Source organism: Limulus polyphemus, unplaced genomic scaffold (genome assembly GCF_000517525.1).
Source record: "Limulus polyphemus unplaced genomic scaffold, Limulus_polyphemus-2.1.2 Scaffold36, whole genome shotgun sequence".
Lineage (NCBI taxonomy): Eukaryota > Metazoa > Arthropoda > Merostomata > Xiphosura > Limulidae > Limulus > Limulus polyphemus.
Window position 1 is genome coordinate 1,263,053 of NW_013665646.1, and position 24,080 is coordinate 1,287,132.

At 35.2% G+C, this 24,080-nt stretch overlaps 2 protein-coding genes across 2 annotated transcripts in view; both read left to right on the forward strand.

Annotated features, from left to right (window-relative positions):
- Positions 1 to 1,989, forward strand: part of LOC111086219 (apolipophorins-like) — a gene marked incomplete at its 3' end in the record, with an annotated part of 11,422 nt that extends 9,433 nt beyond the window's left edge. The window contains exons 9-11 of the mRNA XM_022388178.1: positions 202 to 351; positions 1,441 to 1,585; positions 1,829 to 1,989. Coding sequence (XP_022243886.1) covers positions 202 to 351; positions 1,441 to 1,585; positions 1,829 to 1,989 — 456 coding nt within the window. The remainder of the gene's footprint in view (positions 1 to 201; positions 352 to 1,440; positions 1,586 to 1,828) is intronic.
- A 918-nt stretch (positions 1,990 to 2,907) lies between these two features.
- LOC106460939 lies at positions 2,908 to 21,394 on the forward strand. The gene is made up of 18 exons (XM_022388185.1): positions 2,908 to 2,973; positions 3,408 to 3,721; positions 4,649 to 4,831; positions 5,348 to 5,621; positions 6,216 to 6,372; positions 6,606 to 6,863; positions 7,321 to 13,583; positions 13,866 to 14,195; positions 14,511 to 14,676; positions 15,131 to 15,306; positions 15,629 to 15,909; positions 16,227 to 16,576; positions 17,320 to 17,564; positions 18,113 to 18,464; positions 18,879 to 19,318; positions 19,883 to 20,003; positions 20,312 to 20,649; positions 20,948 to 21,394. Exons 1-18 carry the CDS (start codon positions 2,908 to 2,910, stop codon positions 21,077 to 21,079), a joined length of 10,446 nt encoding a protein of 3,481 aa, XP_022243893.1. The 3' UTR covers positions 21,080 to 21,394.
- Positions 21,395 to 24,080: the final 2,686 nt, after the last annotated feature.

The window sequence follows — 24,080 nt, forward strand, 5'->3', positions numbered from 1 at the left end:
AAATTCATGAAATAATAGTTCAATAAAATTTTGAATGCGAGTCAACAAACGAGATGACATGGTCTTTGACCTGTCCGGAAAGGGTTAAAGGTGTGTGTAAGAACATGATATATTTAATATGATGAGCAAAATATTTTTCTCTTTACAAAAGTATATAAAAGAGGAAGTTTCCAAAGGTTTAATCATCATATTTGGTTTTAGGTTCTACTGTCTCTTAAAGCTATCGGAAACATCGGAGTAGACGAAGGTGTGGTGGATGCTATTCAGGACTGTTACTCTAATCCTCAGCTGGACACTGAAGTCAGACTTGCTGCCATCCAGGCTTATCGCCGCTTCTCGTGTAGTGTCTCGGTAAGCTTATGTACCTGATTGATATTTTAAAATTTTTCTTAACTTTTTTAATATAGAAAAAGCATTAACCAAATACAAAAGTATAAGAATACGGCATAAAAAAAAACAGCATGTACTTTTTGATTTAGGAACGCTGAAATGAAAATAATATAGCATCAGTGTAAAAGCTTAAATCGTTTTCTAAACAACATCTTAAATGATCGGTTATAAAAACACCAGATATCTCTCATACATTGGCCCGGCATGGCCAGGTGGATAAGGCGCTCGACTCACAATCTGAGGGTCGCGGGTTCGAATCCGCATCCCACCAAACATGCTCGCCCTTTCAGCCGTGGGGGCGTTATAATGTGACGGTCAATCCCACTATTCGTTGGTAAAAGAGTAGCCCAAGAGTTGGCGGTGGGTGGTGATGACTAGCTGTCTTCCCTCTAGTCTTACACTGCTAAATTAGGGACGGCTATCGTAGATAGCCCTCGTGTAGCTTTGCGCGAAATTCCAAAACAAACAAACAATCTCTCATACACACACACATATATGTATATAACATAATTTTTATAAATCCAATGAATACAAACATTTTCACTTTATATCATACACATTAAAATTTTTGTTGGTTTAAATCAGAATAGCCAGATGTTTAAAAAGTTTTCTTCAATAACTACTCTAAAAATATATAAACATATGTTATAAAACACTAAAAACCTGTAAATATATATGTTATAGAACACAAACCAGTAAAAACATAATTATAACTTTATGTGATAACATTTATAATTTGTTTGTTTGGTTTGTTTTTAATTTCGCGCAAAGTTGCTTGTGAGCTATCTATAATTTAGCAGTGATAGACTAGAGGGACGCTAGTCATCACCACCCACCCACAACCCTTGGGCTACTATTTTTCCAACGAATAGTGGTATTGACCGTCACATTATAATGCTCTCATGAATGAAAGGACAAGCATATTCGGTGACGGGATTCAAACCCGCGGCCCGGTGATAGCGACTCGAGCGCCCTAATCACCAAGCCATGACAGGCCGCGATAATATTTATAGAACGATGTGTGACTTTTATTTTGTATTTTTGTTCTAGCGAGACAACCTTCTGCGAATTTACACCAGTTATGACGAGAACATCGAAATTCGTATTACTGCTTATATGGCTGTCATGCGCTGTCCCAGTTTTCACGTCATCAACATCGTCAAGGAAACGCTGGAGAAAGAAGTGGATAAACAAGGTGAGTCCACTGATACATACAAAAATAGTGAGAAATATATCAAGTTGAAACATCAATTGTTATCCAAGAACACTTGATTTTTATTCTCTGGAGGGAAAAGGAACTTCGACATGTTCCTAGAGTATTATTAACAATAGTCAAACATGTAGTAGCTAAGGAGGATTTTACGTGTTTAACGTATAGTAAAAGTATACATCTGATTGTTATAAGCACCTTCATCCCCCCTCTTTTTTTAAAATTTAGTGGGTTCATTTGTGTGGACACATCTGACCAACATGCAGGAAACCTCCAACCCCTTCAAACAGGACATCAGAGAAATCCTCCTGAACGTTTACCTCATGAATAAGTTCAACACGGATATCCGGAAATTTTCGCGTTACTTCGAAGGCTCCTTCTTCATGGATACCATTAATACTGGAGTTCACGTAGATGGTGACGTCATTTTCACACCGGAATCCTACCTCCCACGCTCAGGAATGATGAACTTGACTGTTGATGTTTTTGGAAACAGCTTGAATCTCTTCGAGGTAACGCCAGCTGATACGATTATCATTCTTTTTATCCTCTCTTCCTAATATGCTATTATATTTCCTTAAATCAGCTCCTGGTGTGCAACTTTATTATTGAGTCCTAATAATTTTAATTCGTATTTGTTTGTTTGAAATTATGCACAAAGCTACACAACGGGCCATCTGTGCTCTGCCCACCACGGGTATCGAAACCCGGTTTCTAGCGTTGTAAGTCCGCAGACATACCGCTATGCCACTGGGGGCATGAGTGACTTGTTTGTTTGAAAGTATGCACAAAGCTACACAACGGGCCATCTGTGCCCTGCCCACCACGGGTATCGAAACCCGGTTCCTAGCGTTGTAAGTCCGCTGTGCCACTGGGGGGGGAGGGCTTTAGTTCGTGTAGCTTAATGATAAGGTAAAGTAATATACGTTAATAATGCATAAATTAAGAAACTATATATTTTTGCATCGTACTATAATAATTACTTTTTGCCTCATCCACTTCATAAGTAAATCTAGCTTCATTTGTTGTTATTGTTGTTGTTCAATAATATTTTAATTAAAAAAGATGTAATATTTGAGTATCCAGTTACATTTTTTTACTATAAATAATCCCCCTCTTAATCTTTTTTTTTTTTTTTTTGGAAAGGTAAAATCTGCATAGTTTATTATTTTATCATCTTAAAGCGATTTGTTCTTATTATCTGTTGTTTACACCTTCAGATTGGTGGACGCATGCAAGGTATGGAAAAACTAGTTGAACGATTCTTTGGTCCTGAAGGTTACTTCCCACAGAAAACTGTCGAGAAGATGTTGAAAAAAGTCCGAGGAAAGCGATCTACCAAGGATAACATGACTGACAAACTGAGTTCTATGGTAAGATATGACTTCATTTTTTAAACATTCGCCCTTTTGTTAAAGGACTCTTTTATTATTTTTTTTATTAGAACTAGTAGACAAGATAAAATATATAAACATAAAGTGTAATTTCACAAACTTATAACTAAAATTTGGACCTCAGTTATTCTGTTTAATACTACTTATATTATTGGATCAATTTTAACATTTTCAAGGTATATAGCCATATTACTTCACATTTCTGAAATAAGGTTATCCAATTGCATACAAGGTGTTATAAATACTCCATATTACATTAGAAAATATATGTTCTTTAAACATTGTTTACATTTTATACTGAAAAAAAAACGTATTTTAAAGATAAACAGAAATATATTAGTTTTAATATTTAGTGTAACACGTCCCTCATTTGTGCTACAGTGTACTCAGTTTTAATATTTGTTTGTTTTCAGTACAAAGATACTGCTGGCTCCATCTATATGAAAGTTTTTGGAAACGAACTGTTCTACTCTCGTCTCGAAGAATTAGAAAGTATGACTCCAGGAAGAAGCTTGTTGGATATGCTCCTGAAGTTGGCCAAAGAACAGGATGTGGAGTTAACGAAGAGTTTTATGTTCTTAGATACAACATACACCATTCCCACCAGTAGTGGTCTTCCTCTACGTTTGGCTGTCAACGGAACTGCAACCGTTGGATTAAAAATGGGTGGCAAGTTTGACATTCGTTCCATCAGGCACGTGGACGTACACGGTCACTTTCAACCAAGGTAAGACTGACTCTAAGAATATCTTAACGTAGCTATTAATGTGGATCTGATTAAACACAGTATTTTATCAGTGCGAATTTTCTGTTATGTCATGTTAGTCAGGTTTGATGGTTAAATCGAATCTTATATTCAAAGTGGCATAACCAAATAGCAACTGTTCACATAACCCTTGAAAAATTGTTCCTGAGATCTATTATTTAGGGTGGGAGTTACACTATTATCCAGTAATAAATAACCTTCGTTCCTCGCCTAAGGTAGCTCTCTTTATACCAAAGGTCCAACTTATTCTTTAAGTCCATTGGTAATTCCTCCCATCCCTATACACTGGATCAGTATTCAGGGAAGTACTGCGAAACATATTGTTCATTTAGAGGCAGTTTGTATTCTAATGGAATCATCGGGTAATCTTAAATATGCTTATTGAAGACTAGTTTTTTATTGTTTTTCAAAACTCCAACAACTTGTATTGTGATAGCTAGAAACATAAGCCCTATATGAAGACAAAAACAACCAAACATTACTTTTCAAACATGATGTTCTATTGATTGTGTTTTTTTGTTTGTTGTTTGTTTGTAGTTAAACATAAAGCTACACAATGGGCTATCTGTGCTGTGCTCACCACCGGTATCAAAACCCGGTTTCTATCGTTTCTATCGCAAGCTTACCGGGGGGCTTACCGCAGGCTACTGGAGGAGGGGGGGGGGCTCCATTGATTAGACACGACTCGATACTGCGTATAACTTAAAAAATTCACAGTTTCTTTCATCAACTTACTGAATGAAAATTATATGTTTTAAATAAAAATATATAGAATTATAATGAGAAATATCAATCAATATATGCTCACTTGATGTGCATTACGAAAACAACACAAAATACGTGTCTAAGCAGCATTTCTAACACGTATCTATCACCTTTTCTTTTTAGTGGCGCCGTCGAAATATCCACTCTAATGACAGTGGATGCTAACGTGGCACAATCGGGTCTTAAAGTGGCTGCTGTCCTTCATTCTTCTACAGTGATGGATGGTTTGGTAGAAGTTAAAGATGGTAAACTGATGCATGTACAGGTGAATGTACCTCGAGACAACATCGAGATTGTAGATATCCAGTAAGTAATCAACAGTCTTCTCAGACCTAAAAAAATATAAAATCATAAATAATAATCAACGTTAGAATTGGTACACTATTAAAAACATTTTATTTAGGCCTATATGGCCTTCATAAAGGATGACGTTGCAACATCGAAACATGTAGAGTCGTCAACTTTTTGAAGGACATAAATAGGCCTAAATAAAATGTTTTTAATTGTGTACCAATTTTAACGTTGAATATTATTTATGATTTTAACTTTATACACAAGTGCCAAAACACAATAACTAAAAAAAATGTTCCACAAAAGGTTTTAAACTTAAAAAAAACGTTTCAGTGGAAGAAAATGTTTGAAATATTATATGCTTAATTGTCCAAAATAATAAGATCTGAACATGATGTGTAGAGAATTGAGAAACTTTTGTTTTTTAAACCCCTTTTTCTTAGATACACAAGTATTGAAATTGTTAGGAATTTTCTCGTTGTGATGAATGAACTAACACGGTTTAACATTGTATATGATGATATGTTTCAGGAGTAAGATATACTTGGTTCATGGTGACGAAGAACAAGAACAAAGAGGTAAACGAGAAGATCGGACTGAAGTCAACGAGTGTACTAGTAAATATCTTGGTCGAATGATTGGAATGGAGATATGTGGAGAGATGAGCTTCCCTGTTGCACGTGGTGGAAGGAGTGATGCCCCCTTGTTTCCTTTGAGCGGTCCAGCTTCCATCAAATTACTACTTCGAAAAGCTGATCCCACCCTGACAAGTTACAACTTTGAAGCAAGTTTGAGAAATGAAAAGGTGATTTTGTTCAGTTTTCTGTCTCGTTAAAACTCGAATAACAAACACGTATTGAAATTATTTGTTTGTTTGTTTTCGAATTTCGCGCAAAGTTACACTATGTCTATCTGCGCTAGCCGTCCCTAATTTAGCAGTGTAAGACTAGTGGGAAGGCAGCTAGTCATCACCACCCACCACCAACTCTTGGGCTACTCTTTTACCAACGAATAGTGGGATTGACCATCACATTATAACGCTTCCACGGCTGAAAGGACGAGCATGTTTGGTGTGACGGGGATTCGAACCCACGACCCGCAGGTTGCGAGTCGAGAGAGTCCTAACCACCTGGCCATGCCGGGTCGTTGAAATTACGTAACGTTACTTCTGAATTTTTTCCAGTGGTTTCAGAAACACTCTGTACTTCTCTTTTTAAACAAAGGTAGATTTTGTAAAGTACCATACGATAGATCAATAAATTAATGTTGACGGAATCTTTTGATAAATCAATCAAAACCACTAAGAATGATAACATTTTTTCTGTACCTTAATATTCAAGACAATAGCAGTTTACTTAAAATGTGGAACTCAAGTCTTAATGTCACATTTACTCAATAGGTGAGCACAGGGAAATACATCCGCCGAGCTCTTCTGTCTTTCAACACACCTCATTCTTCTGTTGACCGTGAAATGACCCTGGATATTCAGCTCAATCAACAAGAAAATTCATTTGACTTTAAATTGAGAAGCCCCATCAAGAAATTTGGAGTAAATGGTAATAAAATTTTGGTATTTAATACATTCTCTGAACATATAATGTAATATAACTTATGTATTACTGCGTCATAAAAAAGAATGTGTTTGGTGAAGAAAAATAATATGCTTTATATATATATAGTTAAACCTCGTTTTGCAACATTAATAATTATGTCAAAAAAGAAATAAAATTTGTGCAATGCGAAGAAGTTTGTTGAGAGACTAACCTTACTTAGAGCGAATTCATTCCAGCTAAATACAACAACGATGAAACGGAAAAGAAGATTGACCTTCGCGTTACCATGGACGACAAGGAACAACTCTCGGTTATAACGAGCCTTCGTACAGACAGAAATACAAAGTCCTTACGATTGTCACCTTACGTTGAAGTCAAAATTCCGAATCGTCGTCTCGTGTTTGCCAAGGGCTATGTTGCTCATGTGTCTGGTGAAAAATACAGTGGGCAACTGACGATCCAAGACCTTACCGAGAAACCAATTGTTCTGAAAGGTATTGAAATAAAAAGAAAACTTACCTAAGTCTCTATTCAGTAAGACTGCTATGTAATTATTATTTTTTTAAATATTAGTTTTACTGAAAGCCGAATAACTCCCAAGCTACATTAAAGTTAATATAAATTGGCACTTAGAAGACAGGAAAAGATTGGTACATTCAAATGAAACCTTACAGTATTCATGAAGTTTATGACAAACTTCTGCATTTCTATGTGTGTGTTGAAAATCACCTTTATCTAACCATGTGTCACAACAATTTATCCTAACTAATTATTTTCGAACAGTTTACAAATAAGAAGTATGTTTCGATATTATTACTAATAACAATATTATGAATGGTTTGTAACTTGATCATTTTCCAAAGGAAATAATTTTCTAGTATTCTAATATTGTTTGTGATAACCATACGTTAGATAGGATGATATGATCTAATTACATTTACATTTCAATAGGGGATGTTGACATCAAAAATCGTGACCGATTTGAAGGAGAAATTGGAATCAGTTCCTACATATTAGATACGACCGTTAAAGGGAATATTAACGTTGGATCAGGAGTGATCACCAAGTTAAGTGTCGACTATCAGGTTCTTGGAGGACGACGTGAGAATTTTGATATCACCGGCAAATTCCGAGACTTGTCTGTAAACTCACTCACTAAGTACACTGGTGCTATAACGTTTCAAAGTACAGCCGTACCAGAGTACGCCACTGTATTAAACTGGGAAATGCAAAATACTGATGGGCATCTAGAAAATCTGTTTGATGTTTCATACGGTGATGGACGTCGAGGCGAAATTCAAAGGATCAAATTCCAACAACTTCTCCATTATGAAGGGTCATTGGCTGATAACAAAGTCTCTGCTAATTTGAAATTCCAGTACCCACAAGGTAACATCGATTATGCTCTGATCTTAAAACATAAAAATGATGCCAATTTTCTCTCCAGTACCTTAAACCTCAAATACAGCGAGACGAAAGAGATCATATCGAGTATAGAACTGAGCAAACAAAACATCCGTTTCCTCCAGCTAAGAGCTGATGCTCGACTTCAGTACCCTGGTAGAGAGATGAGGCTAACTGGAGAGGTTATTGAAAACAAACGTAATGATTATCGTGTCTCCATCGATGGACAATGGCAAGAATCGCAGATGAAAGTAATAGCCAACTATAAGAACAAAGGTGACCGACACAAACTAGGGCATGAAGTTGACGTTGAAATTATACTTCCTCGCACAACCCCTGTCAGTGTTGCTGGTTATGTTAGTGCTGGACCAGGAGACTATGCGATAGCAATCAGTATGGAAGTAGCTAGAGAAAAGTACAGACTACAGAGTGATTATTTAACTACTTCTCTTTGGAACCACAAGTTTTCTGGTATAGTGAGTTTCCCTGGTAGCTCCTATTCTACTGTTGCTGCTATTGAAAGTAGCCAGAATACTGTGAAAGTAAATATAGATGTCAACCTTGAAGGAATCCGTCGTATCTTAGGTACTTTAGATCTGAAGAATACCAACGTCATGAAAACTGGTTCCTTGGACTTAAAGTGGGATGCTGATAGAAATCATGAAAAACGAATCACCATTGACTCTGAATATCAAAATATGGTTTCTAGACAAACAGGCACTATCACTGTGAAAATTCTCAGACGTATAATGAAGGCCTCTTTCAACAACGGGATAGAGGGTCATCTTACCAAGGGACCCTTCACATTGAACGCCGTGGGTGATCTGGAGTGGGGACCGGATCGTAAAATTACCATGGAGCTTAAAGCTGACAACTACATCTCGTCAAACAGACGGAAGATCAGCACTGACATCACTCTTATAACTCCTTTTGATGGTTTTCAGATATGTGGTATTCACCTAAGCCACAGTGATAATGGCGAAGAATGGAAAAACACTATTGTAGTGGAACAAAACTCCCGAAAAACTACACTAACATCTGAAGGACGATACAGTATTAGCAAAGTCAGTTGCTTCTTGCAAGGCTCTGTCAAGTTTAACAATCCAAACCTGGGGCAGGTGCAAATGGACATCTATCATAATATGGACAGTTCTGATATTTCTAATAAATTAGAAGTCCAGTGGGGATATAATAGAAAAATTAGTTCTTCTATGTTTGGATCTCTTCTTAGTTCAGGTATTCGTGGAGGAGTAAACTTCACAAGTCCATTTGCATCATTTCGAGACCTTTCTGCTTCTATTTTACACTCCCAAAATCAGAATCATATTCAGTCACAGGTTGAGTTTCAGTGGGATGTAAAAAAGAAAATGGCCATTGAAATTGATGGAAAGCTTAGCCTTACAAAGAACAAACACACATTTTCAATTAAAACTACAGCAGTAACACCTTTTACTGGCTTCGAATCTGCTTTAGCCAAGATTGTCTATTCCAATGATGGTAAGAATGTTAATATAGACACTGAAGTTAACTGGGATTACAAGCGAGTTCTGTTTGGTATGCAGGGAACCAATAAAAGCACATATTATGACACAAATGTTATTGGGAAAATATATTTTACCAGTCCTTTCCGTGGGTACGAAAACATGGAAGTCAGTGGTTTCTGTAAAATTTACAGCCATACATTTAAATCAAGCATTGAAGCTCGTCTTCCTACCAGACAGAAGGTGTCGCTTAGTAGTGAAGTTAAAATTACATCAACATCTGATGCAAGCATCCAGTTTCTTGCCACTACACCCTTCCGTAACTTTGAGCACGTTTCCCTTGATCTATCCCATAAGTTTACTGACAACTTGAAAACTGTTGGTAAAATAAGATATGGAACCCAGGAAATAACTATGTATCTCAGTGGAAGTCACTCAATCAGCTACACCGAACAACGTTTGGATGGTGCACTTGTATTCACGACTCCATTTGTTGGTTATGAAAAAGTGAAAATATCTATTGCCCATGACAACAACCACCAGGATAGGTTTAATAGTCACCTAGAAGCTTCTAAAAATCAGGATTCCTTACAATTTGTTCATAGATTTACAATTCAGGATGCTTACAACTTTCAGTCTGAACTAGAGATACTTACTCCCTTTGAGAGCCTCAAGTCAGCTAAAACAATAACAAAACAATCCTTCCTTTCAAATTCCTTTAAACACAATACAAATTTTATTTGGAACAGACAGGCACCAGTTGACATCATGATAGAGTTTCTAAGTGATCGCCAGACATACGAGCAGAACATACAGGCTCGAATTAAATTGATTACTCCATCTGACATACTTCAGTCGCTGTTAATTGAGACTACATATGAGGAAAACAAGGACGAGTATAAGCCACGGCTCAATATTAGGTGGAATGACTCCAAACAAATCACCCTAGATGGACGTTTAGCAATTCATAGAATGCAACGAGTTGAAGGAAATATAATCTACACAAGTCCTTTTTATGGATATGAAAAAATCACTCTTTCTGGAAAGTATGATCTTGCAAGTAGAAAGCGTACTGGTGAACTTTCAGTTGAATATGACCCCAGAAATAATGGTAAGGTATCCATAAGTGGATCTTTATTTACAGACAGAAGAAAAGGAGAAGCTGAGGTAGTTTTCAAAAGTCCAATCCGTAACTTTGAGGAACTAATTGCTTATGGAAAATACGCATCTGACAAAAACCAAAGAACTACAGAACTTTCCTTCCAATGGCCTAGAGATCAGAAAATGAAGGTTTATGCAGAATTTAGTCAAGAAAAAGACAATGTTGAAACATCACTTTCTTTCACTAGTCCATTTCAAGGATACGAAACCTTCCATATTGAAGCTAAAGCAAATGTCAGACGACCTCAAGGAAATTTTCAGATCATAATGATGTGGGGACTTCAGAATAAAATTGAATTTTCCTCTGAATACGAAATTGCAAGTAATATGCTTTCTACTACTCTAATACTTCGAACACCTTTCCAAGAATATGAGGACATTGTATTGAATGGACGCATACAGAAAAAACACAATGAAATTGATTTATTTCTTACAACCACCTGGTCACCTGGCAAGAAAATAACTGTACTAGGAAATGTTAAACATAATGACTTCTATCCAACTGAACTCACAGCTAACCTCGAAACCCCATTCTTATCGTACAGAAACATAAAATTATCATCTACCATCGAGAATGTAGACAAACGATTTTCATTCAAGTCTCTTCTTAACTGGAACAGTAAAACCTATAACATGAATCTTCTTTTCAGTAAGGTTGACAAACAGGAACTGGAAGCAAAGTTGAATGTAAACACCCCAAATCCTAACCATAAAATAAGTATCGAAGGACGTTTTAAAGGTATAAATCCTCAGAAAATTGAGGGTAGCATGAAGATAACAACTCCTTTTGAAACGATTAGCCCATTAGAAGTAACTGGTAACATTTTGGATTCTGAGAAAGGAAAACAAATTTCAATCATTGGAAGCAGCAGAAATAGTCGGTTCTACATTTCTGGAGACCTTAGCAATTATAAAAATCGTCAAATTACAGGTAACTTAAAAGCAGACTTGCCATTCTTAAGTTTTTCAAATATTGATATGAATCTTAACATCAATAGTGATTGGATTACCCAGTTTGATGCTTCAGCCAGAATGACAATTGAAAGTTCAGCACATACAGCTAAGGTAGCTTTAAAAAACTTGGAGTTTACAAGGGAGTTGTTATTTGAAATTCAATCTTCTCTTCTTCCTACAAAACAATTAACTCTAGAACTACAGCTAACATCTAAGCCTAATGCGTACATTACAGTCCTAAGATTTTATACACCTTATATCAGTCACCGTTTCACTGGGAGCATCCAGAAAACTCGACAGAAACTTAGTGTCGAGGGAACTGTTGAGAGTCCAATTGTTAAAAATGGGCTTTTAAGCTTTAGTGCCATTTATAGAAGTGAAAGGTTTGAAAAGCAGAAACTGGATGTTAGCCTTGGTACCAAAGTGGATAAGCACAATTTGCAAGTGGCATATGAATACGGCAAAGATACAATTGTAATTTCAGGAAATGTTGAAAGTAAGCTTTTAAAAAGTCGTTCAATCGAGATTGAGTGGAAATACATAAACAATAATAATCATGAATTAGAAACTTCCTTCAAATTTGCCACCCCTTATTCCATCCATACTGCTTCAGGAATCCTAAAGCTGTATGATACAGAAATAGAGAGCATAGTAAGTATACAAACACCAGTCTTCAATATCCAATCTCTTACAGTCACAAGCAGCTTTGTTAATAAAAGGTTTGAAGTTATGGAGGGTAACTTTCTGATTAAAACACCTACAAATGAAATTCGTGTAGCTGGAAACATCCGTAATAGTGGCTGGAAGGGGCTGGAAGCTTTCTTCACGATCAATACTCCTTTTGACATTCTGAAAATGGTAAGAACTGATATCAAACTTCTCAATGAAAACTTTAAGAACATAGAGGGCTCTCTTGAGGTACAAACTTCTACTTACATTTTTCCAAAAATGTCTGTTGCTGGAAAATTTCGCCGTAACACTGGCTTGTATGATATATCCATCAGTGCCAAGCTTCCAATTCAAAGATATCACAGTATTAGACTGTTGGCTACTCTACATTACAATCATGAATTGACTTTTATTAATCCCAGACTTACTTTGACACTTCCACAGAAACGATACTCAGTGTTCTCCAATTACAAAACATCTGGCCAAGAACTTGTAGCAACTTTGGGGTATGAATGGGATCAACATTCACAGATACAATTTTCTACATCAATGAAGTTTGCTCCTGGAAATTGGAATGGTGAGTTTGCCATTACTACTCCTTTCCGTGGTTATGAAAACTACAATTTGGGTATAACCTACACTGTTGAACAGGGACACTATAATATTCGTATTACTTTTAAGGACCCTCAGGATGAAACATCACTTGTCAACGGTTCTTTCCGATTCTTTGACCTTACTAATATGAAAGCAGATATCACCATCAGTACACCATTCCGAGGTTGGGAGAACATCGCAACAAACTTTTTTGTTCAAGATTCTTCCAAAATGTTTCTTAGCAGCTTCCAGCATAGATGGGGAAGCAACCAGAGAATCTTTTTCAATTTGGACAACAAAATAAACAATAAAGGGTACTCAGGAGAACTTAAGATCACTTCTCCTTTCCAAATACTCAGGAAAGCTAATATTGAATACAGTGTTCTCAATAAAGATAATATGAAAAATGAAATAGAAATAACTTACAACAATCGAAAAGTATTAAAGGTACAAACATCATCTATATACGAATCGTGGGGATACCACAGATATATGAATGTTGAACTTCCATTATCTGCTATTCAATTTTCTTTTGATGCCAAGTCCTTAGAAAATGGAATAGAACTCAAAGTTGAAAGTAACATCCCATCCAGAAAAATGGTTTTTCATACCATCTACCAAAACACCTGGTTGCACTTTAATCATGTCACTGAATTCACATGGGATGCTGAAGCTCGTCGTACCATCTCTTATGAAGCTAGACTTGTTGAATCATCAAAACGAGGTATCGACTTTTTTGGAAAAGTGGGTCTTCCCAGCCGTTCCTTTGAGCTTAAAGGAGAAACTGAACCTCTTCAAAACGGTAAATATATCAACATCGAGTTTTTATGGGATGCAGCTAAAGATATAAACAAACGCATTGGTCTTGGCTTCGAGTATCAAGATAAAAGTAGAAGAGATGTAACGAACCACAAAGTCCAGATGACCATCAAACACTCTCGTCTATCCAAGGTTAGTAATCTGAATTAAATTTAGTTAGATCGTAAAGAAATAATTCTCAGTAGAATTCAGTTGAAACACAACTGAAAATTGTTACTATGGCTAATGTTTTAAGTTCATTATTTACCACAACTATTGGTACATTACCTATCAATAGAAATATTCGAAAGGCTAGCGTATCACGTATAAAAATTAAAATGATCCGTTTTTACAATTCTCAGATACTTTTGTTACTTCAAATCATAATGCATAATAATACTTTTCAAACAATATGATTTCATCTTACCTCTCCAGGAAATTGTAATTCTCGGTGATTTCTCTGTTTCTTCGTCTGAGTTTTATGCGAAAGCTGAAGTGGGCTATTCTCGACGTAGCCAAAACAACATGGTTGCAGAGATCAAAGTTAGAAATATTCAGAGTTGGGGAGAATCAAAATATACGCTAGAAGCCAGTGTCAAACACCCAGTTACCAACTTAGACATATCTTTTAGTGGTCATCTTGTCAATAATAACGATGAATATGTCTTCAATGTGAAGTTTATCTTCCTCGATCGCAACAGAATACAACGTGTCCAGGAACTGAAGGCTAAAATAATGAAACTACAACAGGAAATCCACTTTGAGGTAAAACAGTTTTTTTTTCGTTATTTTCAAAAACATTGGTAAAATATGACAACAAAATAAGAACAAAAATGATACAAGGAAAACTGAATTATCACATGTAAACATGCAATAGTTAATAATAATTATAAGAGTTTATATTAAACGTTGAGTGTGTAAAAACTGAAGAATGTAAAGTATGCAGAACCAAATATGGATGTTTTGTTCCTGCCCCAAAATATCATAGACGTATATCATTATTTCATAATTCTATCCTGTTTCATGAAACGCCTTAGTACAACACGCCACTGATTAATATATATTTCTCTGTGTTATCAGATTAAAGACGGGGACAACCAGCTAAAAATGCTTGGTCGCATGTTTAATCGAGACCACGAATTCACAGCTGCATTAGAACAACAGCTCAATGACCACAGTCCTGTCCACTCTCACTTCCGGCTTAGCAAAAGAAACATGAAAGTGGATCTGAACATCACCACGCCAGGTAGTTATTACCAACTTTACTCTTCGGTTAGAGTAAGGTATATTTACTTTAAAAGTTAAAAGAGATGAGAAAGTATCAAGGACACCAAATACTCTAAAATCATAAAGCTAATAAAACTACATTACGTAACCCAGATGAATTAAAAAAGTTAGTTACTATATAAATTTCTTCATTTATTCATATGTCTCTACAAGTAATAATAATTAATTTTAAAATATCCATATGTCTCTACAAGTACTAATAATTAATTATAAAATATCCATATGTCTCTACAAGTACTAATAATTAATTTTAAAATATCCATATGTTTCTACAAGTACTAATAATTAATTTTAAGATATTCATATGTCTCTACAAGTAATAATAATTAATTTTAAAATATTCATATGTCTCTACAAGTAATAATAATTAATTTTAAAACATTCATATGTCTCTATGGCATTATTTTTATCAGAAAACGATGGAATTCACGTAAGAGTCGCCCTACCCGGGGATGCAGCTCACTTTGAGATCAACCACAGTAATAGAGGCAGTGTTGTTTCTGACGTGCTCTTTGATCTTGGTTTGGAGGAGTCTAAAGTACTTAGGAGTCGTATTAGCTGGAGACCAGAAATTATAGACGACGTCAAGGTAAATTAAATTTAAAATGTTTTTTTTTTTAATTATCTTACTGTTTATATATCAGAGATATAATGAAATAGCGGGAATATGACATTTTTCTTCAATCAAGATTTCTCCTGGGTCATCAAATAGTTAAGAAGAATTTTAGGTATTCTGTGTATTGTCTTACGACATGTAATAAGGAACTTATTGTGAGAATTAAAATATCACCAAACAGTAATTTTAATTTGAAGTGATCGCAGTTGTGGGCGTATAATATTTTTGGAACGTTCTTTTTTTCTTATTCCATTGGATTCTCTAACATATATTATCATACATTTGGATAATGTAGCAAATAGTGTCCAAGTACGAACATATCAACAACATTTATGCATCCATCATGGATGACGTCTCCAGTGAAGTTTTCCAGGAATTGAATGCCAAATCTGCCATGCTGGAAAGATCTGTGGCTCAAGAACTAAAGCCCTTCTATCAGGAAATGAAGCATGACTTTTCTAACCTACAGCATGAGGTAAAACTGGGTAGCAAGGAAGTTTATGAGATGTACAGAAAGAATGACTTCTACGTCAGGGACATTATCGGTGGTATTGAAACAGTAGCTGATTCTTTTAGGTAAGCCTGGAGGCTACAGTTCAATTATAATATAATTTTAGAAGAAAAGTATACATGTACCAGCAAGATAACTTAAAATACTAATCAAGTATTTTTGTATTATAGAATACTATTTTAGGACGTTATGGTTATTTTCTTTTTATCTATCAACAGTATCTTTCTAATTACTATATATTAAGTGTAATAATAGGTATAATCCAATGAAACACAACAGTCTGTAGTGTTTCCAAATATTTTTTTAACTTATAAGTAAGTGCACATAGCTATGCTTCACTTAATTGTCTGATTTCATATACTATAAACTTTAATCTACCTAGTTCCATCATTTCGTCAACTGGTGAAGCTTTGAAAAACGGTGTTTCCGTGACTGGACGTGTGTTCACAATCACCTTGAACTACATTAGTAAACAATCCGCCAAAATCCTGGAAACCATCGTTGACCTTTATGGTCAGATTTTCTATCGGACAGTTCGTATCATCAGGAATTTCAGTATGAATGCCTATAAGTGGACAAAACCAGTTGTTTCCTATGTCATTGACATTTCCACAGAATTAAGCCGTATGATAAAAAACGCAAAATGGTTCATCCGCCATTATACCCCATTTATTGAAAATTATTGTTCCACTATCTGTAATACTTATTCTGAGATAATGGAGACATTAAGAGGTAAGAAAGGAAAATCCTTCATGTAGTAATTTAGTAATCTAGTTTCTATACTTATTAGTACCTAATTTAATCAAAAAGAAAATGGAGAAGGATTTCATATTCTGTTTTAATAAAAGAGTGTAATGATCGATTTGAAGGGAAATATTTCAAATAACATAATGTATAACAAGAATAATCATCAAACTGGTGTATTTGCGTGTTTTACACTCACTAAAGACAAACCTATCATTCTATAGGTATTTGAAGAACTTGTAGCAATCCGCCACACTTCCAAGCTTTAACTTGTTATTAAACAAATGTTTAAACAATTCTACTTATTCAATTATGCACAAGCTGCCAGTGTCAGATAACAATATGAAGAATTAAATTGTGGCGGATTGCTACAAGTTCTTCAAATACCTATAGAATGATAGGTTTGTTTTTAGTGAGTGTAAAACACGTAAATACACCATTTTGATTTTCGATACCTCACTAGTATGAAGGTTTGGTTTGGTCTGATATTTCATTGGTGGTAGTGTCCAGGGTCACTGATGAAGAGTGGAATTCTCCGAAACTAGCCTGGCTAATAAACACACACCCTAATGAAAGAATAGACCATTCCAAGCTTTAACTTGTTTTTAAACAAATGTTTAAACAACTCTACTGATTCAAGAATAATCATGTTATCGTTTATATGAACCCGAAAATGAAAGTGTTTGGAAAGGCCTATACATATTGTAGCTACAAAATATATATTTATTTAGATTCTGTTGATTACCTGACCGAGGAGGTTTACAATCATCCCTATTACATTGCTTTGAACAACTACGTCTACCGAATTAGAACCACCGTCGCTGCTTTCCGTCGTGGTTACAACTCCAATCTGTACGACAACATCAAGCAAGGCCTGGGAACTTCCTTATCCTCCCTCACGACCCAATATTCCCAGTTCCGTCAACACCCACACGTAGAATATATCAAAGATATATCTAGAGACATTTACAACAAGGTATGGTTCTTTTGGATAATAAATGAAGCTTTTATCAAAGGATTACTATTGTAAGCACACCATTTAATTGTACTCATAACCATTCCAGATATTGAAAACAGTAGTTCAGGATAAAAAAAATTACTTAAATCCAAATTATTTTTTCTCGATTTCTCTCAGGCTTATTTCACCTTCTAAGAAGAAAAAAAACGGTTAAACAAAAAACATGGCTCCTCATTAGCTCGACGATAAGTCTGTGATCTTATAGAACAAAACGAAACAGTGATTAGGATAGCTTAAAGTTAAGTTGCTGCTACTGGTGTCTCGTGTTATTTCCTTCGAAAGAACTCTTATATGGCTGAATTTAACATTTGTAGTTTTTAAACGTATCTTTTAGTGTTTTATTTCATTGCGCGTGTGTTGTTGGTAAGATATTTCCTATTAAACTCAAATCGTTTTATAAGTGGAGGGGAACATTGATGGTTGGTATTATCATAATAAAAAATAACCTAACGTAACTAGAAAAAAATGACGAAAAGAAATTACAGTGAAATCCTTTACTTATCCAGGGATCCAAGACTGCCAGGTACTTTGGAGTTGACAACATGATCAGTGGATCTTTCCTTTATTTGAAGAAGGTAACTTTAGAATCTGTCAAAGAACTCGTTCAGGACTGGTCCAGCATGATTGCAGGCATCAGTTACACCTTCAAACCCGAACAAGGTCAAATAGGTTTCAGTTTCGTGCTTCCCATCAATCGTCAGAGCTTGCTAGATGTACTAGACGTCACCAGCTTTCCATTGTACCAGCACCTTCAAGATTTCAAGTACAAACTGTTCAGTGAAGATTTCCATCTTTGGGATGGTTACTACAGCGTGATGCGTTTCCTGAACCCTCAGAATTGGATACATCCATCCACAGGTGTTTAATGATTAATAACGTTGTTTGTTGTTAAACTTTAGTATTACGAAATATAATTGTATTCGATGGTAAAAAAGTGAAATACATATATATCTATATATGAACATTTTTAATGAAGTATATTTCCTACATTCTAGAGTAAGATAACTAACGTTGGAATATTACTGTGCTTTTGCCAATAAATTCAGGTTTGCTATCTTTGAATCTAAAAAAAAACTATAACTTCAGATTTATACATATATATTAACCAAAAGATTTACCTTTTTTTAATGGAATATTACTAAGATGCCATTGTTGTAGTTTAATTATATCATATTTTACCACCTCCGAAAGTTCTAGAGAACTATAATTTACTTATATTTCAAAATACTAAAAAAAAAGTGTAGGTCTTCTAATAATGTGGTTGTTTTTAAGTGCAATGTGAGACCTATGATGGCACCACCTTGCTGGAGGGAGAAACTACTGTAATCAGGAACATGTCACTTAAAGTAGCAGATATTGTGTTCATCATTGAAGAGAAAGCTTGTAACAAAGATGTGATACCCATGTTGGATAAGCTGGCTAGAGGAGTGGACAAAAGCTACCGAGAGAAGGGTTACACTGATGTACGATACACCGTTGTCGGGTTTGGAGCTGATGGAGTTCATGGTGTCCCCCATCTTCACACCAGTGATGGTGAAGTATTTACCAGCATCCGCTCTATAGACTCAGCCATAACCAGTCTAACCATTGGCGATGGCCCAAGTAACATCTTTCATGCCATCCGCTTTGCTACTGGTCTTCCATTTCATGTTGGATCCACCAAGACTTTTGTCCTTGCCAAGTGTTCTACTTGTGAAAGTGAAGACGAAAAGGTCAGTAGAATCTATTGTTTTACAGAGAAGGTATGTTTGTTTGTTTTTGTCTTGAAGTATTTTCCCGTTATCTCAAGCTGTCGTTAATTAGAACATTCTTCTGCAAGATAAATAACAGTATTAATGTCCAATCAATTATGCAAAACAGGATTTATGTAAAAAAATTGGGATTATCATTACAACCTTTGCAAGTGTTAATTTATCACTTTACTATACTTATTTTTATTACAATGATTTTCCATGTTTTGATCAATTTTGCTTACTTTTATCGGAAATATAGAAGTACTGCTTAAACGAAGGCACTTGTTAACTTGTATATTACTACGAATGTTAGAAACTAAAGTAGGTTGGAAAATTTGAATCTTTTCGAGATACAAAATATTGTTTTAAATTATGCACAAAGCTGCACAAAGGGCTATCTGTGCTCTGCCCATCACGGGTATCGAAACCCGGTTTCTAGCAATATCAGTCCGCAAACATACCACTGTGCCACTGGGGGCAGATACAAAATAACTTTAGATTTATCAATATGCTTTCAAAATTATTTCACAAATTTTCCTCCAGGGTGACTACGGTGAAATTCTGCAGATCCTATTGGACAATGAAATCACTCTTCACTTGCTGATGGACCATGAATTCCAGATGAAATCAGCTATTAAGTCGAAAACAGCAAACCGATTACTAGGTTAGTTTCATATCTTAGGCCGATTTTTTCCTCTTCTTACTCCTTACTTAGCTGATACTATAATTTGACAGTAAACTTTTTTAAATCAAGATCTAGTTTCTTAGAACTTTTAGATCTGTGTTACAGTATCTTGTGTAAAAGTTTTCATACAATTGCAACTTCTACCACTTTGCAAATTTTACGGAATACTGTATGAGAAAGGAAACTAGGTCTTTCTGAAATAAATAAATAAAAACGATGCTTTTATTTATCATCTAGCTTTTGTGGATTTTAGTTTGAATTCTAATGCGAAATTATAACTTGCTTAGGTCTCGACACAGAATACGCATACACATTAAAAGATGCTAAAGACAAAATATTAAAGGGCGATAAGGCTGTTCGTTCTCAAGTGAAAATCCCGAAAGACCACTGCGTTCCCTTGGCTTGGGAATCGAAAGGAACATTCTTCAGTACAGATAAGTTGACAAAGAACGTTAGAAAAGCCAAGAAATTCATCGATGTCATAACCCGTCGTATGGCCATGACTGCAGAACACCCACAGTGTCAGACTTGTAGATGTATTGCGACCGAAGATGGTGTCGGCAAGATGGTGTGCCAAGCTTGTGTCTCCAATCCTGTGATTGTGAAGGACATCGTAAATCAAAAAGTATTTATATATCTTCGCATCACATCAATTTATACTTGATAATTATAAAATCACTTTGAATATAGAATTTCTATTTATAAAATTTGGAAATACTTAGGAATTTACACATAGTTATATAATAAAACTATGAATATTGACCTTAGATATAAGGCAGGTGTTTTTAATGTGAACAAATTAAAGGTCAATTCAAGCATTAATCGCGGAAACTGTTCTACCTTAATTTTCTGTCATGCGTGTTATTCATTTCATATGATAATAAGTAAAATCTGCAAATTCTTATGGTGACTTTTGTTTACAGACCAACTACAACACTCCGGATGTTGATGATGGTAGTGATGAAGGAGTAGACGACGAACTGGACGATGACTTTGAGGACCATATGGACCAAACTCTGCAAGTGAAAAAACGGAAGATTTGGAAGGGATTTTAAACTTTCTAAACATCCAAAACCTCTAGCTATTCATAACACATGTGATTATAATGGGAAAGAGGACTGACCATTGTCCAAGTGATACCATTTACAAGTATAATGAAAAACGCCAATCATACGTCATTACCTAATTCATCTTGCTAAGTTGTGATGCTCAAATAACGCCACAGTATATCACTATGATAATTTTTAAGCTGTTTGTGTATGTGTATTAACTCAGATACTTTTGTAAAAATTGAAATTATTATGTTAGTAGGATGGTATAATAAATGAACTTTGACTTTGGTACATGTATTTATAATCCAAATAAAACGATAAATATGAAATAAAAGTGTGCTTCATTATATTAATTTTCTTCTTGTGTTTACTTTCTTAAAATTTCCACAGAATCTGTATTACAAAACATTTTATACCGTCATACATTTTATAATTTAAAGGAAAACTGTTTAGTAAAGAATGCTGTAAAATTCGTTCTTTATTTATTATATTTTGTACATGTACATGTAATACTATAACAGACACGGTTAGAGTTAAAAACAGTGACTGCAAGAAATATTAAATCTCCAAAATTATAAAATAATGGTAATGCTGTTCATATTCTCATGTACTTCAATATTTATCTTCAACATACCAACAGTAATTAACTATGAAACTCTTATTTCACAGTCTACAGACTAAATGCTCAAAATCTCTGTCATCAACCAACAAACAGCCATACAATTAAAAGCAAATGACCAAAACATAAAATATTTCTTGACACACTTCAACAATTAGCCCCCATGGTTTACCTTCCGATGCCGCGAAAAGAAATCGTCGCACTCCGCACTTTGGGGGCCGTCTTTGTGTGTTATAAGAGTAACGATCAAATCCCACTATTCGATAAAGGCAACTCAACAGTTGATGGTGATTGCTGTTAACTATCTGCTTTTCCTCTAACCTGTCAGTTCAAAATTAAGAACAACTCGTGCAGATAGCCCTTGTATAGCTGGCGCAAATATCCGAAACAAACAAAACAATAATTATTAGACATTACTCCCTTATTTCAACATGTTGAAGTCGTATAAGAATAGTAACTAGATACGGGCAAAGTTAACAGGCAAATTCTAACAACTACCTGTCACGAAAAATTGCTTTAAAATTCTAAAGTCTTATTCTAATGATTATCTGATGTAGTCCATAAGTTACCAGGAAATATTAACGAGTACCAAAGATAATACACAACCTCATGTGTTCACGGAGAGTGACCAAACATACCAATAACTCTTGCAGATATGTTCATACGAGGAGTTCCTCCACACCAAACAAAGATTCCATCATTTATCAGTAACACGCCAGAACTTACCATATCCACACTAAGCAAACGAATACTTTCATTTTGAGGACAATTACCTGAAGTTATTAATCGTGGTTGAAATATCTCGATATTGTGCAAATAATAACAACAAAAAAGTAACATCAGAAAAGAAAATGGAAAATATGAGCACCTTCGGAAAGTAGACTTTCCTTTATCTGGTTTGGATGACAAAAGCGTTCTGGTTATTAGGTTTCTTGTCTGATGATGATTTTTGTTGTTGTTGTTGTTGAGCCTGTGCTCTTTTGGAATAGGTTACCAGATGTGAGACACAATCTAATACCAGTGACTAAATAAGTATTTCTTCTTAATTTTTCCTAAAATAGATACCACAGCTGAAAGTAAACATAATCTATTTTTGGATTAATTTGGAGGCCAGCGAGCTGGAACGGTTCCTCCTGGATGGTACAAGTACCCCGAAGCACTGGACCAACGTTATGGGGAGATTTCCAGAACCCACGCTTTCCAACTTCACCCCGAGTTACTGTATGTGCATACAATCATAACCCCATGCCAGGGTCAGAGGATTAATGGGGAGGACATCATATGAATCCCAGGGTGTGAGGTTTGATACAATTTTGAAAATTTAATAACAAAAGGAAGAATGAGTTACAATTCTTGACAAAAAGGTACACTGACAATCAATTGATACGGCATTTACATGAAAATGACATGAGTACAGAAAATTAATACATCAAGGTCAAAAGCATATTACAACATGAGTTGATACACTAATATGCATGAAAAATCAAAATGTTAATAAAATGAAATGACATACTTTTATCCAGGAAAAATCAATATTTGAACAGTACAAATGAAATTATACACTGTCAAACAAGAATACAAAAAAAATCAAAATATTATTCTTTTATACAAGGATACATAAAAAATAATCACAAGTGAGATGAGTAACAAGAATATACAGAGAAAATTATTAACCTTACAAATTTGGATAATTCACTGATACACATATATACAATAAAAATTAAAATATCAATGAAACACGATTATCAATTAAAGTGCAGAGTGGCGACACATCTGGACGCCAACGATTATAAAAGACAAAAGGATCCAGGAGTTGACAGTCAGCCTCCAGACGCAAAAGAAGTCGAAACTTGACTAGACGCAAGACATTAAGAAAAGTATCCCAAGACTTTTCGTATACATATCTATTTCTTGTTAGCTAAATTACATGTTTGAAAAGAATTAAACAATAATGAAAGGAAAATTCTAGGTGCTAGGACACAGGTAATGGAACATGATACAGTACAGTATCAGGTGGAATGAACGAAATACGAAATAAATCAGAAAGAAATCGCCAAGCCTGGATAAAAATAGGGCACAAAACCATGAGGTGCATTAAGGACTCGACAAGATCATTGCAGAGTGGGCAGGACTCAGAGGTACTGATACCACGAAAATACAGATGGTAAGATATTATGAGCTATGCGCCAATAGAAGGCCTGCAGGTGCACATCAATGTGACACAAACTAACACGAGCCCAAATACAGCCCCAAGGTAGATGATAGTGATGTTGCTCAATCCGATGAGAATGTCGAGGGACAAGTAAACGATAAATAGTATGTGATTGTGAAGACAAGACGTCAAAATCACTAGAGACTGCCAAGGCACCTAAAGGGGGATTAGGA

Excerpts from the sequence above, each read along its gene's own strand:
- LOC106460939 (XM_022388185.1), top strand. The coding sequence starts at position 2,908 with ATGTTGAAAAAAGTCCGAGGAAAGCGATCTACCAAGGATAACATGACT. Across the intron at positions 14,196-14,510 it reads AACAGGAAATCCACTTTGAG|ATTAAAGACGGGGACAACCA; the intron begins GTAAAACAGTTT and ends CTGTGTTATCAG. Across the intron at positions 17,565-18,112 it reads CTAGAGACATTTACAACAAG|GGATCCAAGACTGCCAGGTA; the intron begins GTATGGTTCTTT and ends TTACTTATCCAG.